Here is an 18,695-nt window from a genome sequence, read left to right on the forward strand (position 1 = left end):
CCCCTCAATGTATCTAAAAATCAATGTAAGCTATTTTGGGACCACAAGCACTCAACTGCCTTAATCATAATTGTATGCTTATTGCAGAAACTCTTGTCTTTTCCCCTGGTGCTCTCACTCCAGTGAATAATATGCACTTTAAAAAAATTCTGATTAGACAAATAGTACAATAGGGCAATTACTCACTGCTCTTCATTAAAATTCTGTGACCATCTGTTATACAATATTAGTAAATAGAAAAGCATTATGTCTTTGCATATAAATCTTCAGCCCGCACATCCTGTAGGACCTGGTCTGAGAGCAGAGCGGGGGGCTGAAGGTGGTGCCCCAGCAGGAGTCACACCACCCTGGCTCCGTACCGCATAGCTGCTGTCTCGTGTTCTGGACTGGCACACATCCTAGCACAGAAAGCAGGTTGGGAACAGCATCAGTTGTATGCGAACGGGCTTGCAGGAGGAGAGCCTGATTTCAAAGCCCACTGAAGATGTTTGCTGTGTATTTTATGTGACCTTGAACCATGCCCTACAAAAATGAGGAAGGGAAACATGGTTAGAGGATGATATGGCTTTCTAGAAGGTGAACCTTGCATCTGAACTTCAGTTCACAATGCTTATTTCAGGAGTAACTACAGCTTTTTTTACTCTATTTTTCCTTAAGTTTCCACAGTATATCATCATTCATAACTGATTTTTTTTTTTCTGGATGTATTAACTGTTTCCCAGTTTGAACCACTAAATTGTTAACCGTTTCCTCTCGCAGGTGGAAGACCCACCGATGGAGTCACTGTGTGCTGGTGCCGGATTCGGTGAGACAGAGTGTGCCGGGACATAGTGAGGCGTGTGGACATGGCTTGCAGTCAAGGGGTAAGCTTTCTCCATCCAGCCTCCCAATATTTAAGGTGTTGGAGGGTGACATTTCAGTAGGGTCTTTTTTACAGCAGCTAATTTGAAAACTACGTGACTGAAGCACTTAAAGGGTTTTGGGAACTGCAGCCATTGTACAGTGTTGCTGCTGTGCTGGACGTTAAAGTACCAGTAATGTGATAGTATGTTTGGAGTATAGGAGGGGATGGATGCTCGGCATTTTGCCATAACCTGCTCCTCTGCCTAAAGATGAAGCATGTGGGCTTTAAAAGAACTAGCTATCTATAGACCTCTATGAAGTAATCCATTCTTGGTGCTAAAAATGGAAAGGATAATTTCCTCGTGATTTTAAATTTTACTAATAATTTCCCCGAGGCCTGATTTTTGTTAAGACTATTAGCGAAGTTCAGTGTGGGTAAAGGCTTTGGGCTCCTGCCCTTGGTGTGATTAAGCACTTGGAAAATACAGTGATCCCCTTGTCTGAACAAAAGTGTTGAGAAGAATTTTCACTGTTCAGAGTACGTGATGAGAGTCTGCAGTGGTTCCTGCAGATGGCTGGAGATTTGGCTGTTATCAGTCTCCTGGGAAATCTAATGAAACCTTTAACAAAAGGTTATTTTTATTGAAAAAAAATTACTATACAGGTATGCTAACTGAAGAAACTTGACATAATAATTTACTCCTTCACAAGGGTAGAAACTATTCTTTGAAGATGAAGTGAATTTCTTACATAATCTGGAAACAAAGGGAAAGAAAGAAAAGCCCTGACAGTATGTGGGCTGTATCTGAAAGAAGAAATGTGTTTTAAACTAAAGCTCAGAGGAGTAAATGTCTTTAGGTTTTGACCACAAGCCTTTCCACAAGGTTTTCAAAGAGAGCTCTGTAAATTGAGATGTCCTAAAATGTATTTCTCAATCTCCATGTGAGGGGAAGGTAATCTTTATGCTCCAGTAGGTGCATGAACTTTGTATTAATCTTACTCTGACAGAATTTGAAGTATAATAGAAGAGCATCACGCTTATTTTTGCTCTGTGGAGAATCCTTCAACAATTACATAGGCTGTGTGCTGTGCTGGGGTAATCATGAGAAAGGAATCCCATAGCCTGGTGGATTTAAGCAAAGCTTGTTTCAGTGCCACGTTGACTTTTTGTAATTAACTGTGGTTTCTGTAACAGCTTTGGTTTTCATAATTACAGGTAGTGATAGAACCAGCCTGCTAGGTATTACTGAGGATGAGTGGGGTTTCAGGAAAATGAGTTCTCAGATGAAACCCAGGGAAGATGATCTTTCAAGATGTTTCCTGCAAACAAGGGGAGTGATCTCCGTGGAGAAGGCAGCTGAAACCAAGCTGCTGACTCCAACCTTATTGCTTCTGAAAAACAAGCTGCTAAGACTTTCAGTGATTCTGTATCTTATCTATGGAAGTGTTTACTAAGGGAAACTTTCATACAGCTGCTGTTAATACCTCACCTTGCTGCTACGTGAACTCTTCAAGAGCAGCTGGCATGTGTGAAGAGGTGCAGTGTCACCATGTTGTCAGGGAGTAGCCATTTAGCCGAGGGTGGCATCTGCTCACACGCCTTGCTGGGTCTCTTCAGCTTGTAGACCTTGACACTGGAGAACTTCTGATCCTCTCATTCTTCACCATGAAGGGGGTCTTTGGAGATATTTTTGAAAGAACATGTGAGGTGAGGCTGGGGATTTGGGTTTGTTCAGCCTGGGGAAGTGTCTAATGGGAATGGGGTTCACAGAGAAGATGGAGCCATGCTCTTCCCAGAGGTGCACAGTGAAATAACAGAAGATAACAGTCGTAGGCTGTAGTAATGGAAATTCCCAGATTGCCTGGAGAGACTGTGGATTCCTTGGAGATACTGAAAACTCAAGTGAATAAGGTCTTGAGCAGCCTTCTCTAACTTTGAGGTCAGTCTCGCTTAGAGCAGGCATTGGATCTTCAAAGTTCCTTTCCATTCTAAATTTTATTGTATGATTCTGTGAATCCGTGGATCTTTTCAGGGGAATCTGCACCATCAGTGGAAGAACGCCAAGTGTTATAGGTAGATGCTTTCCTGCAATATTCAGGCATCCTACAAACAAGTGTGCATTCAAGGTATCACCACCACTCTGCACAGTAATTGGCTTGCATAATGTGTCAGTGTCTTTAGCCAGTAAGTGCTTATTTTCTAAAGAGTACTTATATGAATTTGCCCAGTTTCTTTTTCACCATGTAACAGCAATTACCCTTTTACCACTGAAGATAATCAGTCTTGCTGTTCCTTAGAGCATCCATTTTTAGAATTTTTTCTTTTGCTGTCCATATCCTGACTGTCATGTAAATAAGAGGATTTCAGTTTTCAGTGACTGTTATATCTAGCCAATTAAATAAGAGCATTGGATTCATATAAATTATTTCTAAAGAAAGAAAGAGTATGTTTATGTGTATCTATTTAGAATGATGACTGTGCTGAGGGAAAAATTAAGTCTGAAATGACTTTCAACTTCCATTCTTTCTCTAGGCTAGATTCTGAGGTAGATACTTACAGATCTTGTTCCACGAGTATTTTTCCTGAAATTGCACGTAAATGTACGGTGTAACATGCAGAAGATATCAGAATTTGTCTGTGTATAATAAGCAGAATAGCCAAAAAGATGACAGCTGTCTGAAGCTGCATTTTTCATGGCTTTGTCTTGGAATGATACTACACTAATTGCAACAGCCTTTCATTTTGTATATCAGCTTCAGTGGACTAACTTATTCAGAAAACAATCATGCTGGTAAGAGAAAAGTAGTGTTTAGAACTAAGAAATATAGTTGTTATTTAAACTTCATTAAGGCATGATTTGCAAAATGCCCCTGAGATAGGGCACTGGAGAGTAAAACAGGGTGGGGATGTTACTGTTGCTTGACAGTGACATAGACAACATTTCTAACAGTAAATGAAGAGCTCTACAGGCTCTTCTATTGCTATATAGCTGTCATTTTCCTCGAGAAGTGACTAATTTACTAGAAGGTGTCAAGACTGTGAGAAAATTGCTTCTGCTTTGGATGCCCTTCAGTGACTTTACTGTTCTCTGATGTTTGTGATGGAGGGTCCTTCAGAAATGACCTCTCCCTTCAGTGCTGACATGAGCAGCCACCTTAGACATTTACATTTTTGGGGAAAAATGTGTTGCTCATTACAAGGGATTCTTAAGGTTTAATTAGTGGATGGAAAGCCTGTTTTAAGCAAGTGTCTTTGAAGGCTGCTTCAAAAGCCATTGATAAAGTAAATAGACACGTATTAAAGAGCAGACTGATGTAATGAGGCTCCGCTTTAAAAACCTATCTTGGAAATACATTGACAACATGGTTATGAAAAAAGTAGTTACTTTCCAAAAGCAAGGAGAAGCTGCGGCAGTGGAACATGTCATGTCTTATTTCTCCTGCTCCTGCTGCTGCTTAACTGTGATTCATTTGGGGGATTTGACCAAATCTCCCCCCATTAGCAAGACAGTAAGTCCATCTCAGAGCTGTAGCTCCCCATCACAAGAATACAGAAATGCTGTGACACAGAGCAGCAAATATTCTTAGAGAATAATTTATTGATTTATGTACAGGAAAACAACAACAAGCCCACCAATGCAGTAATGAGAAACTGCTCCTCTGCTTTGGAGAAGTGCACTCTCCCTGGCTCACCTGAGGTCACGGGGTGGATCGATACTGGATAGCCTCATTGTGCATCTCAGGAGAATATTTCTTCTGGTATGCTCTTCTATCAGACCATGTATGATGTATTTCTTTCCTTCATTAACCGGGTTGTAAATTCACACCACGTGGACTTTGCTAAGATGGTTGGTGTTAAATATAATCCGTTTCAGTTGAAAAGTTGATGTATGAGTTGACGGTGAAAAAGTAGAATGCAGGCAGCACCAGACTCAAGCAATTTAAGATTCCTGTCTCCTTCATTGTGGTTTCTGGCTCTTGCCTGGAGCTTCCTGATAGCTATAGGGATATTGCAGACAAGACCAGTTTTAGACTGAGATGCAGATCAAAAACTTATCATTATGAGAACAAAAATCGTAACAAGCTGCTATCTAAGTTTTCTGAGTGCGTCTAAATGCAGTGATAGTTCCAGTAAAATCTTATATAAAATGCAGGCAGAACCGTGATTACAAACATCATTTGTAATAAATTAGTGACTGAGTTAATATATGTTCCGTACTAAGCAAGATGAAAGGATGAATTTTGATACTTCCTGTTAACATTGCATCTACAAAAATATTTCAAACAGGCATCTTTAGCTGTATTATCTGGTGTATTATCAATCTGTAACACAGTAATGACTGTATACATTACTGTTGTTTCTGCTGAAATTATTTTATGGTAACCTATTTATAATGAGACGTGCCATCAAAAAAGCATCAGTGTTACCTTTTTTTTTTTTGCTCATAAGATAGTCACCCAACAGTTCTTATTCCCTGTTTTGTAGGTAGTTAATATAACTGCTGATTAGCTAAATTAACAGATGCATTCATTGTAATTTGAGTTGCAGAACGCTTTTTCACAGAATTACCAATTTCAGGAGGTACATATTACAATCCTGTTATAATTCAGAGGCTAGAGGCAATGTGATAACCCCCAAAGTTTACAATGAATACATTTATGATAGTAAACGTAGCAAAGACATGGGCTGCTTCAGTTAGATGGTGATATTTTATGAGCAGAGCTTTGCGATGCAGTCCTGTGTATAAATCTGTCCAGCTGATAGCAGCTTACCTGTCTTCAGTAGCTCCCTCCAATAGTAGCTTTGCCTGGTAGGACACTGGCACCTTGAGCCTTATTCTGAGTGATGCTGGGGGCTCATTAGGTTTGTCAGTGTTTTTTCTGATGATGCTGGTCTAGGGACCCACTGGTAATGGGTGGTTGTGGGGGCACAAGTAGGAGCATGGCGAGCTGAACTTGAGTGGTCCCAGCCAGCATCACTCCCTGGAAGACACCCGCCTGGCAGCTGGTGGCATTGGGAGCAGATAGTTGAGGGGAAAAGTAATTAGCAGGGTAAGGACAGCCGCTGAGTCTTGCTTGTGACGTTTGAAAGGAAAGCTTGTGAAGTGAAGTCTGTCTAGGATGGGGATTGAAGGTCGGGGGGTCGCCTTTCCATGATGGAGACCCTCAGTCTGTTATCAGCCATGTCTGCCCAGGGCTTCGCCAACACTTCACCGAGGTAGCTGCTCTACATCGTATTGCAAATTCATGAAGTACGTGTTATCTGTATTGTTATTTTCTTGTCACTGATAGTGCAATTTTTAGCTTATAAACACATGGAGAGTAACAAGGTGATAAGAAACAACCAAACCAGAATTGATTTACTATTATTTGTTCTTGATAATCTGGTTTCTTCCCTTGACAAGGCAGTGGGCTGGAGGTTAGGCAATAAGGTAAGTGGAAAGCAGCACAGATAATATTCCCTTGACTTCAGGAAGACGTTGAGTCCAGTCCAACATGACAGCGTCCCATGTCCAATAAGAAAGTATGACCTAGAGAAATGCAGAATGAAGGGATTGTGCAACTTGTTGAAAAAACGCAATCAAAGCTCTGTTATCAGTTGTTTTCTGTCAACCAGGAAGGCCATTTCAGATGGCTTCCCGTGGGGCACACGTACTCATGGCTGTCTTCAGCATTTTCACCAACAGCGTGTATAATGAAATAGAAATATGTACATCTGTATACATCTGGGTATTTGCAAATTGCAAGTACTATGAAGGGCGGGCCAACAATACAAGTTGGATAGATTTGAGCATGCTCTGAAATCAGAAAAGTGAAATTTTGATTAAAGAAAATTTTGCAGCACTCACACTATGTAGAAATAGGAGCAGCGGTATTGAAGAGGTAAGTCTGGAATTAAGAGTTATGGACTACATGTTAGCAGTGGTATATTGTTGTAAAAAATGTACATCATAAAATCATGTATTTTACATTTTCCTTCTGATCTCCAAGTTCCTGAAATTTATTCTTGTGCTTCCTAAAATAGAATATTTTTAACAGGTAATCCTCCCTTTTATTTTTATTCCATAACAGTTTCTGCCACTGCAAATAATGACAAACAATTAAAGTCAAATAAAAACGTCAGGATTTTCTCGTGAGTAATTCCAATTCCTAGTTTGCCAACAAATTCAGAATAGATTAGAAATCTTTTTTCAAAATACCCAGATTTCATTAACAGAAACAAATAAGGTATTTAGGAGTCTAAGCTCTGGTGAATATCAGTAAACAAATTAAAATTTCTTGAACTTAATGGAAGTTTACCCGTGATTTTTACATTGAAAACTTATCTTCAGTCTTGGTGAACTATGTGTATCTGCGCACAGGAGTTTGTAATTTGAGAGATTTATCACCACAGTGTGGATGTTTTATTACATGAATCTGGATTGTTTGTATCTAATTGCTATCAGTTTACCTATAGACTTTGATCTTTAAATTATTTCCCAAAGCCTGGGTTTAATTGTGGATTTGATAGTAGATGAACTACTTCAAGCAAAAATGTGTGACAATGTTTCACAAAGGGGAAAGCAAGGAAAAATTAAGGAGGAGGAGACAAAAATACGATACTAATGTCATGTATGCACGTGTTCATTCTTAGCCTTTCCTGCACCAGTGGGATGAGGAAGGTACCCTCTCCCAGACAGATTTTCCATGGATTTATGTCAGTTTGGGAAAATTAGAATTGACCGGGAGCAGGAGGAGAGGGAATGGGACAGATGAGGCTATGTGAGATGTGATGGATCAATCTCTCTGAGCATTTCATGGCTGCCTTTGAGATTCCCACAGTTTAATTTATGAGAAATAAAATCACTTGTCTGTATAGAAATCATCCTGGGCCAATTTCTTAAAACCCGGTGGTGTAGCAGAGTTGTCTGTGTAAATACGTGCATGGCTGCACTGGAGTCTGCAGCTGAGTACTGGTTTGGGGAATGCAAATTTGTCCTCGTATTGCATTAAATCCCACTGATCTCCAGGTAATGTGTTTCTGTAGACCAATTTCTCTTTCCTTGGGTCTTAGTTGATAGGACAAGGGGAAGAAAGATTAATACTGATTTTCCAGTGACAGGTTGTCCACAAAAGAGTGATGGTGGACTACCCTCCTTTTTTCATGGGAGATGTCAGCAGGCATCACACGATGCTTAGAACAGTGGTACTATATTTCAGTCTGCGTCTGGCCCAGCTTCCACCTCAGGTATAGCTGCTGTAAGAGTATTTCATAGGCGGTAGGAGAATTGGCGTGACATTACTTTATAGATGCTAACTAATATCAAGAGAGACTCCAACTCATTTCTGTCACTGTAGCCTTATGCCAACAACATAAAAATTTAAGAGACTCTTAGAGAATTTGTCCTGACAGCAATCTACAGTGCAACATCTTATCCAAAGGCAACTCAGTAATCTGTAGACTTTCTGTAAAATAAAGATGATGAAGACTGTGTCAGATAAATTACATGTATTTGATTTCCTTCAAAAACAGGACAGTGTATTCCACTCTGTAGAAGGAAATAAGCAGGTTTTCTACCTTAACTATATACTGTTCCTATCTGATAAACAAAACAAATATCAGCATCTTAGTACCACGCACAGCATTTGTTTTCTGGGGTGGTGGTGGGGGAAGTCTGGATCGAGCCTTTTGAAGCCAGAAGGCATAAACACTGAAAATGTATACTACAAGCATGTACCAATAGGGGGATTGTTAAAAGATCAAAATAATGAGAAGTAAAGCAGAGGAACATCAAAGCTTTCCAGGCTATGTACTTCTGCCTTGCTTAGGAGGAAGGCGGGAAGAAGGGGGGAAAGAAGGTTTTAGATCAATAGTAAATGGCCCGATCACCTCAAAGTCAAAGGCAGCACCATCCACATGTGTACAATTTACAGGAATTGCTAGAGCATCTCAATCATAAAAGTCCCAAATGATCTGACAGTACTCATACCATATTTAACAGGTACACAGAGAGAGTCAAGATCATCTTATCTGAAGGAAACTCCTTTTTAAATGTAAGGGTAGATAGATTTTCATTTTGTCTTTCATCCCTTTGATTAAGTTCAGCTCTCTTTGGTCCTCCTAAGATTTCTTTCATCTAGTGTGTAGTCTGTATGATCTAAGCAACTGTCGTTGGTGAAAGTCATTTTTGGGGTCCTTTTTTAAATGATGGATTGTCATTAAACAGAGTATAGTAGATGAAAGAGGTCCAAGGAGAACCAAACTGTGCTGAGACGTACTCAGGAGGATGAAAGACATAATGAGAGACATAATGAAGAGCAATCTCTCCCTCAAACTGGAGACAGGCCCTTCCAATTATGACTTGTTTTTAGCACCAGCTTCCACCAATTTAAAATCCGAGTTATGAACAGTTGATTCAGACTTTTTGTAGAAATCGAAGAAATTTTTATTTTATGAACAGTAGGCCTGGGTCATCATGCGTCATGGTTTGTGGAGAGGGTATTATAAACTATAACAGAAATCTTTTCTGTGGCCATGGGTGGATTGTAAATAGACCCAATCAGACAGACTCATGTGCTCCTTATCAGAAATACAGGAGCAATTTCATCTTAAAACTGTGTTACGCTAACTTAGAACCTGAAACATGAAGGTTTATAGTCATTAATGTTTTATATGATCTCATGTAACTGTCACTGTAACTAGCTATAAAAATACCTGATTTATTTTCATGTTCTTCCTAACTTTTTGGCCTCTGCCTGCGTCTGGCATACCTCAGTTCCATGGGTTAACCCTGCAGTGAGTAAACTATTTTAGTTTCTTGATGATTTTCAATTTAATTGAAACGTCCTTTGTTCTTAAGACATTTGAATCCCATTTAGTCTCCTTTTCTGTTTACTATTTTATATAGCACTTTCATGTCCCTCTTGTTCAACCTCTCCATGTTGCAGGCAGTTCCATTCAGTACTGATTTAGATCTACTTTTGCTTTTATAAAATTTTAATTTCCTTCCTGTCACGGTTCTGCTGTTTACAAATCCAAAGACAATTCATGCCAAAGCTGCTGTGGTTCATAGGGAAATTGTTAAAAATCTATCCGAGCTGAGCAGGATAAGATCCAGGTTCTCTAGAAAATGGCCTTAAGGAGAACTTTTCTTCAAATAGACACTTTAAATGGGAAGCCTTGAAGCATGACCAAAAATAAGCTAGTTTATTAAAAAGCTTTTACACTATTAGTTGTCGGGAAAACATTAGAGATGTTATTCTCCAAGTCTTTACCAGCATAACCTCTTCCTTGTCCATAATGATCTCAGTCCAGTGGAATACCGAATTCTGAGAAATCCCAGAGACATTAACTGGAAGGATAAAGACCAGTCGTTTATTCTTATAGTACCAAAGGAGCTTAGTTTGATTTTTTTTTTTTTTTTTTACCTAGCTGAAGAAATGGATGGTTCCAGGTTGAAATGCTGATCGTGCTTAAGTCAATGAAATATTAAAGGACTCTGTCAGTTCTTTGGAACACCATTCCCCGCCCCCCCCCCCCCCCCCCCCCCCAAAAAAAAAACCAACCCAACAAACAACCAAAACTAACAGTTGGTGAAAGGAAAAAGGGAGATGTTGAAGGGAATGCAGAATTTGATTTATAGCAGATATTGTTCATTGTCAGACTGCTAAGGCTTGGACTGCCTGGGGAATTTCCTTCAGAGGAGCTTGGTAAAAGTTGTAGTTTGCATTTTCCCTTATTCTGCATTAGTTAGAAAGCACTTCTTATTGGAAATTATTGAGTCAGGTTTCTTTGAATAATTAAGCCCTAATACTCAACATGAATATTAGCATCCCAAATGGCAGAGATCATCAGTGTGGCTTACTATAAATCTTCAGGCACAAGATTTGTTAAATGTGACATGCCGCAAAGGTGCAAAAGGAATCCTGATGTCATGCTCGCTGAATCTGAATTTGTGTATTTATGTTATTCCAATAGCTTTATGTCTTCAGCAGAGGTTTTAGACATGAGTTTTCAATTTCAGAATAAATGAATAACCTTGGCTCAAACTATCTTTCCAAATTCCCAGCATCTTTCTTTCAAATGGGTGTGCTGAAGTGACGGTAGAGTAACTGGAAGTGACAGGGATACTTACGAAGTGCTTGCACTTGGGAGAATACATCAGGTAACTGTGAAATGGTCAATATTACATTTGCTTTACATGTCCAGTGGTGCTCTTTTCTGTTGGCATCATTTCTAAATATGTTCAGAAATACTAAAAATACTGAGCACCATGTTTAGCACTTTCTAAACCAGTCTGATGCTTGCAGCAGTAATACTTCCGAGCGTTTTTCCTGTTGGAAACACCCTTCTCCCCTTTTGTTAACAGTATTGTCATTGATTTGCTTCTCAAAAGACTCAGGAGAAGATTCCATCTTCTTTATATTATAATAAATCAAGAGAAGCTTCATCCAAAAAATTGGAATTCCACTGGAATAAAATTACTACACAAGAAAAAGCCATCTCTATGCTTTGATGGCAATAGATAGTAATGAAAAAACTGTCATCTTCTAACAAAGATTTTTCTAAAGTAAATTTTTTTTCCTAGCAGCTGCTGGTTTTGCCTGGTGCGTGCATCATTTATTAAAGGATTGCTGATATTGGCTTTGTGAAATAAGGAGAGTTTGGAATAATACATTCTGATGTTTGACAGAGTTTTCCCGAAGTAGTGTATTTTGTAATGTCAAATTTGGATCTTGGATGTGAAACCTTGTGGCAAATGTGACTTTTTACCGCTTTTCTGGTCAATTCTAACATCAGTACTATTGTTCCTTCTTGACAGTTCACTCAAGTTTCAGTCCTGCAATCATATATTTGTTTTCTTTGATATGTGCCCCAAGGTGATTGACATTTCTTGGAGTTATCTCTTTTCTGCTGTCTCTTGGATATTAACTTTCTGTATCTTTGTTTTTATCCTGGTCTTTGTGTCAGCAAAGGAAATGCCTGAACTAGAGGTATGCAATATGAGGGGATCTGACTGACCTACTAAAATGCAATAGGCTTGTCGAAGGCCATCTACTTCAGCATTTGTTTAATTTGGGTTGAAGTAGATCAACATGTCCTCAGGGGATGTATGATGTGAGAGGGCAGCACTCCCAGCCACCGCTGTGTGATAGGAATATATGGGCTTCCACAGCCTCTGCCCTTGCTGGCCACGAGCCTTCGCTGCTGGCTTGTTTTATTCCTTATGCTCTGGGAGGGCATCTTAGTACTATTAACGATATTTGAGAAAATCAAGAGGAAATTGGTCTGCAGAACTGTGCGGCTATGTGCAGACATGAACTCTTGAGAGAGTTTGAGGGATTTAGCTCTTCTGTTGCATTTTAACCCCCTGGAGCATGTGATGTGGTCATGGCAGACGTCATTTGGGGTGCAGCGGAGAATTTGTGGAGCAAATCAGACGTACCGTGTTTGTGAGAAGTTGCTTTGACCAGCAGGTGCTTTTTGAGTATCGCTTTGAAAGCATCAGTTAGTGGAGCACATAAAAATCCCTGCCTACAAGATGGATGGGTTTTGTGCGAGCTGCGTCGCTGGTGAAGTTGCATGTGAGCAAACCTCCAAAGAAACAGGGAATTACATTTGTGCTTTAAAATAAATAGATATCTTCAGTGCCTAGTTTCATGGAGTATAAATTTTCATGTAATCTAAGCACATCTGCTCATAATAATTAACTTCTGTGGTGTATGAAAGGAAAAGCTACATCAGCTCTATGGTATGACGAGATGGATTGCTTTCTATCCGTTCATCATAATGATTAATTGTAGCGTTTATAGGAAGATGTCTGCTTTTTATGAATTTTTGGTTTTAGATCATGTATCTTGCCTTTTTTTAAGCTTATTTAAATGTAAATACTCTGCAAATCCGGTATGAAAGCATAAACTTTCCATTTTTAAGTGCTTTGATGAGAAACAGGGCAAAATATGTCTTTGCTTAAATTGTCTTATCTAAAGACTTTGAAAGATGCCTGTCTTTCCTAGTGAGATGAATTTCACAGGTAAAGGTAAATATTGAAAGTAACCATGAAAGAAATTTAGAAGGATTATGGAATTTCATTTGACCCGGAGAGCTGGTGTTTCCCAGGGGCAAACTTAATAACAATGAAACATATTAGCAATTTGCAGTTGGTCCTGCGGTTTTGCAAGCATTAAATATTTACTGTGAGTGAAATAATAATCTGATGTTCCCCAGGTTAAATACACTTAATGCTTGGGCTTTAGTTCAGTAAAATTTGAGTATGTGCTTTGTGGAATGTAAGCTTTCAGGTTTGCAGTAGAAGTAGTGATGGCTAGACAAATACAGCTATCGGTTAGCGCTAACCTGTCAAGTAGGTTGATCGGGGGGGCCCAGTGATCCTGTTGTATTTTCTCCCGATGCAGTCATCGTCTTCTTCCGTTACTTGAAAACAGGTTAATATGTGTTGTATAGATGGAGGTCAGCCACAGGTTTATATTGGTGTTGAGTTTGCACAGTAAGAATGGTGGAAGCAAAAGAAATGATGCGTGGAGAGCATTTATTGAGCAAAAGTCTGAAACTCAGGTAAAGTTGCAGGTGTGTACAGAGTTTAGCCTACTATTTAAAAATCTTTCTGGGTTGCTCAAATCATATTGATTAAATGATAAACAAAGTACTTTCTTGAAATCTCACGGTGACTGGCATGAACTCCCTGATTGAATTATACTGCAAACAGAACATCATAAGGGAAAATGTCTTTGTCAGTTAGTTATATCTTTTTTTAAGGGTTTCTTATTAAAAATTCCATCCCAGGATTTTCTCAGAAGATAAACTAGACTCAACAAAGAAGTTAATGCAAAAATAAGCTATTGCAATGGCATCAATGAACAGATACAATAAGCAAATAAGCAATTTGCAGATAGAGAGTCAACATCCCATGAAATGTTTATAAAGGTAATATTTAAAATCTCATAAAATCAAATTGTATGCAGATACAATAACAAAAGTCAGTAATAAACCAGTGGTGAATCAGGTCCAGAGAGAATCATAAAGCAAAAGGCTCTATTCCATTTCAGAGGTTTTCTTTAGTGCTAAGCATACTATACGTTTTTATAGCAACTCCACCCAATCTTTGCTTACCCAGTTACTCGTGGTTAGAGTGCGCACATACGAATCAAACTGCTAAAGGCATGTGCTTTTTGATGTAATATAATTTAATTATTAAGAAAGTCATTTGGATGTCATTTAGGATTCACAGTGCTGAGCATTTTTAGGATTTTTGTCCTCAAGGAAACAAACTATTCTCAAATGAGGCTACTGTTCTTTGCTTTATTTCCCAGAGTCCATCAGTCTATTACAGAAAGAAAGTTGATGCATTTAACTTTTTTCTTTTTTTTTGTTTTGTTATCTGTGGTAGTTGTTGTTATCTGCTGGATAATTATTTGTTCCAATATTTTTGTGCAAATCGCAAATAAGGGCCTGTATTTCCATAACCCTCATCTTAAATAAAAAATAATAATAAATAGAGCTGTTATAAGGATAGGCAGAGTGTTTGCTGATAAGCTCTACTTTCTCCATGAGGTCTCAAAAATGCTCATTTCTGACACATCAAGATCGGTTTCTGTAAGTTTGCTAGAGCCAGGGTTCATTAGGACAGACAATTTCAAAATAGCCGGCTTATCCTTGACAGCTTTCCCTGAAAGCGGACCCAGAGGCCTGAGATCCTGCCTTTTTCTAACTGCTAATTGTAACACTCCCGGGATTGCAGCTGATCCGCTCAGTGAAGGGTGGTGCAAGCTTGGGCCAGTTTTTGGGGAGGTGGGGTGGGAGAGTGGAGAGTATCTGGTTTTTACCACGTTTGCAGAAGGATCCTTTGTTACCTCAAATGCCCGTTGCGAATTCTGATTTTTTGCATGCTTGTGCTGCAATCTTCTGCTAATCCTCAGGAACTTGACCTAGTTTCCACCTTTTTTTTTTGTTTGAGGGCAGTGAATAGCTTTTGACTGAGCTTAGCTGATCTCATACTCTGGCTTATTCCTACCATGGTTGTGCCCGTTCCCTAACAGGAGAGCTTTCACGCTGGCGTTTATCTTTTTTCCGAACTGCAGCTTTCTTCAATTTCTTTTCCCTAGCCCAGCTTTTGAGGGCACCTTACTTAGCTTTAATGCAGATGTAGTTATGTGAATGTATTAGTCCACCTGCCCATCCCAGCTTTGGTAACTGTGTAATTTAATGGTTATTCTCTTTCAGCCTGCCTTCCACCCTGGAGTTCTCCATTGGTTCCTCCTCATGGCTTATGGTCTGGCTGAGTAGTTTACTCTGTCCCCACCCTGAGACACCAAATTTTACCGAATTCACCGCAGCAGTCTATGAATTGGCTGTACTTTCTGAGCCATTCTGCGTTCCTGTAGCACCAGACGGGGCGGTGTCCTCCTGCTTGCTCATGAGCTCACCTCATTTGAGGTCCTTTTCCCCACCATGGCGCACGTATTCCTTTCCCTTTTAACCACCAGCAGGGCATTCAGTAGGTCAGTTGTTCTCTGTAAACTAGCCCAGAGACTGAAAAGGGGTATAATTTGTAGATGAAATAAAACATGTCACTATCACTGGCATGTCCTTCCAGAAGAGCTGTACCCCTTTTTGTTACTATTCCAGTCACGGGAATTCACCTGTTAAATATTGGCTACAACAGGGTTTCACTCAAAAAGATCTTTGTTAATATGATAGCTGTGTAAACATTTTTAGTCTTGTTTTTAAGGCTTTGTTGAGTAAATATAGCCTTATTCTGAAACCTCAGTTGTCTTAGCTGAAGTATAATGTGAGGATGATGGAGCAGCCGTCACGGCTCGGGAGAGGGATGTGGGTGCATCATCGGGCACTGCCTCTGGCAGTGCTGGGACAAGGTACATTAGGCAGCCTTCTTGTGGAGGTGAAAAATCAGGTCCCATTTCTTTATTTCCTTACGTAAGTTACTCTGAAAAGAATAGTTTAATATTGATAGCAGGTTGTTATTTATTCAACATTTTTATAGGTGTAGCAGATTTTGCGTTGATAAAGGATAGGTTGATTTGGGGAGGTGATTACGTATAACATGTTTGCTTGGGGTTGTTACTGAAGAGTCCCAACATAATCATAATGGAAAGTAATTTAAACTTCATTTTAAACATATATGATACAAAGGTAGATAAGCGTTTGAAACATTAAAGAGTTAAACATTTCCTCACTTCTTCAAAGTCTTTGCTCATTCTTTTGCTGGGAGAGGACTGTCAATCTCATGTCTTCTGACTTAAATGTAATCTGTGTCCCTACCTCCAGCACACGCTTATTTTTTTCTAGAATAATTTTATATAGCAGTGTGAAATGGGCTTCTGTTATTTTGGACAATGTAGAATACAAGAATCTGTGCAAAGCATTGTACGAATCTCCGCTTTTTTTGCATGTTTACTGTACTGGAAAACCTTAAAGTCTCATCAAGACATCTCATTTATTGACAGCAGACACATCAGTATTGGCAGCTCGTCTTTTTTTTGTTGTTTTTATTAGAAAAAAATTGCTGCATTTATTAAGTTGAGTAGAGAAAAAAAAGATTATTTTCTGTGTTTATAGTTTATATGGGTAAACAATTCTTATCACACACAGGAGATGTGGTTTGGGGCGGGGTTTTTTTAAGCTTCACTATATTTTTACAGTTGTACAAGTACTTAGGACAGTGGGTTAATTGTTGAAATAGCCATTTTGTGCATTCCTTTATTATTTTCAACAACCAGACAACAACTTATTTTTTTTGTCTTGGTGTAATCAGTAATGTTACCAGTAGTACTTTTCAGTACTTTTTTCTTTACCTTCTGACAAATTCCAATTTTTAGTACATTGTTAATCATACATCTTCAATATGTGATATTTAATTTAGTATTACTCTGTTACTTTTGCTCCCGACGTGGAAGGCCGGGATGTCTTTGGTTCACGTGCCTAATGCTTTATGAGATAAACAAATAAGTAATTCAGGCTTTGTAGTCTGTGTGCTACATAATGACCTAGTCATAATTTTTGAATCGACTGTCAACACATATTAAATCAGAGCATCTATTTGAAACAGTAGTATTTCATAAGCTGCATTTGACAGTTCATTATCTTATCTGTGAGAACTCCTTTCTTCCTTCATCTCGCCTCAAAAACAATATCCCTGCAATTGAACTTTTGGTAAAAGTCAAGGTCACAGCTTTGGAATAAACTTATATATGGGAATTGCCTGTCTTCTTGTTGAAAATGCGAGTAAATCAAAAGTACTGATATGGTGATCTAAATCTACAGTATGTTCTCTTGCATTTTATTGAAACTAAAGTATAAGAAGTTTTATTGACTTTCAAAAACTGTTCTTAGGGAAACTTCCTTGAGAAAGTTTCTTAATAAATCTATATAGATTTAGCCCTGCACTTAAAAAAAAAAAAAAAAATCAGGAGTGGCAGTAATTTACAACAGATATATATCTATCTAAATCTACAAGGAATGTATTTTATGTATGTATTTAGGGAGAAGTGTGATGTCTATGTAAATTAACCAAGTAAATTGTCTTCCAAGTTTTCTGAAAGGCAGCACAAATACCTTGTGTTTTCTGTGGGGTCCGTTCCTTAGAGACAGCTGGGGAAGAAGGGATTATTTTAGTCAGAAATCCACCTTTTGCCCCTCGCCCCAGATTTAGAATTTTCTCATAGATCAAATGTCAGGAAAGGGACTATCTTCGTGTGGAAGACTGATGCCATTTGGTTTCATTCAATTAAACGAGGCTGGAAAACATCTTTACTTTTGATTATACAAACTGTAGCTAATGTACAATGTAATGAGAGAAATTTCCCAGAAATCCATTTCAATTTGTGAACTAATTTTGGTTTGATATTCTTGTATGTCCTATTACTAATATATCAAAAAAATCTTTAGACTATATGAATTTTTAATTGTTTTATTAAGTGTTGCCAAAAGTGACAGTCTTTGTAACCTCTTAATGTTTCCAGTAACTTCAGGTTCTGCTTCTAATTTGACATTATCCAGCTGAAGAATATAGTTACTTTTTTCATATTTTTGAACAAAAGTCTGTCTTTGACTTTTGACCTGCTGCGAGAAATCATTCAATGCTTCCTAAAGTTTGTATTCCAAACTTCGACGGTTATTTCTAATGTGATTATTAAGGCTTTCTTAGTACTTCTGTGTTGCCAAGGGAGTCACAGACCATTTGCTCCTGGAGGAGATTCAGGTTTAAGAAAATTTGTGCATGGATGTTAAAGTGGTTGTTTTTTGTGTGTGTGCGCATTTTGTTTTTTCAGTAGGACATCTACCTGTGAAAATGAGCATTGCTTTTTAACATTTTGATGAACAGTTGTGTGCAGAGAGTAACTTTGGTGTAGTGATGGACCTCATCAACTCAAACCAATTCAACTTCAACCCTCAACTGCCCACCAAAAAAACCCCAAAACCTAACAAACACATCCTTCTCATGCCTAGCAATAGGTATACATCCTATCCTATTCCTTAGTGGGTATAAAAAAGGGTGAGCCGCAGGATTATCACAGTATTTGGACCATGATTTCAAGAAGAGCCAGCACTGGGGAAGCTCTTTTCCATGAACTGCGGGTGACTTGGCTTCAGTAGAAATGCGTAAGGCTATGGGGCTGTGTAGTAAAGCTATAGGAAAAGTCCCATATGGGGCTGGCATCACCTTCAGGGGAGTTTTCTTACGTTTACATCCTTTACATCCTTTGGCATTGTGCACAGATGTTGGGGTGAGAGGAATGGGAGCAGGCTGCTGGCCTGCCGCTGCCAGAGGGACCTCTGGCTGCCCTCATGCGGTTGTAGGAATGGTGAGCTGCCCACAACGTTGTCTGCAGGA

At 38.9% G+C, this 18,695-nt stretch overlaps 1 protein-coding gene across 4 annotated transcripts in view; it reads left to right on the forward strand.

Moving 5' to 3' along the window:
* The window catches only part of THSD7B (thrombospondin type 1 domain containing 7B), a 540,474-nt gene that overhangs the window by 402,550 nt on the left and 119,229 nt on the right, over positions 1–18,695 (forward strand). For all 4 annotated transcript variants that reach the window (XM_087730295.1, XM_087730298.1, XM_087730296.1 and 1 more), the window contains one exon: positions 760–863. In XM_087730295.1, the coding sequence (XP_087586421.1) occupies positions 760–863 (104 nt within the window). The remainder of the gene's footprint in view (positions 1–759; positions 864–18,695) is intronic.

The sequence above is a fragment of the Nipponia nippon genome, unplaced genomic scaffold (genome assembly GCF_047370975.1).
Source record: "Nipponia nippon isolate SJK-2023a ecotype South Korea unplaced genomic scaffold, ASM4737097v1 scaffold_5, whole genome shotgun sequence".
NCBI lineage: Eukaryota > Metazoa > Chordata > Aves > Pelecaniformes > Threskiornithidae > Nipponia > Nipponia nippon.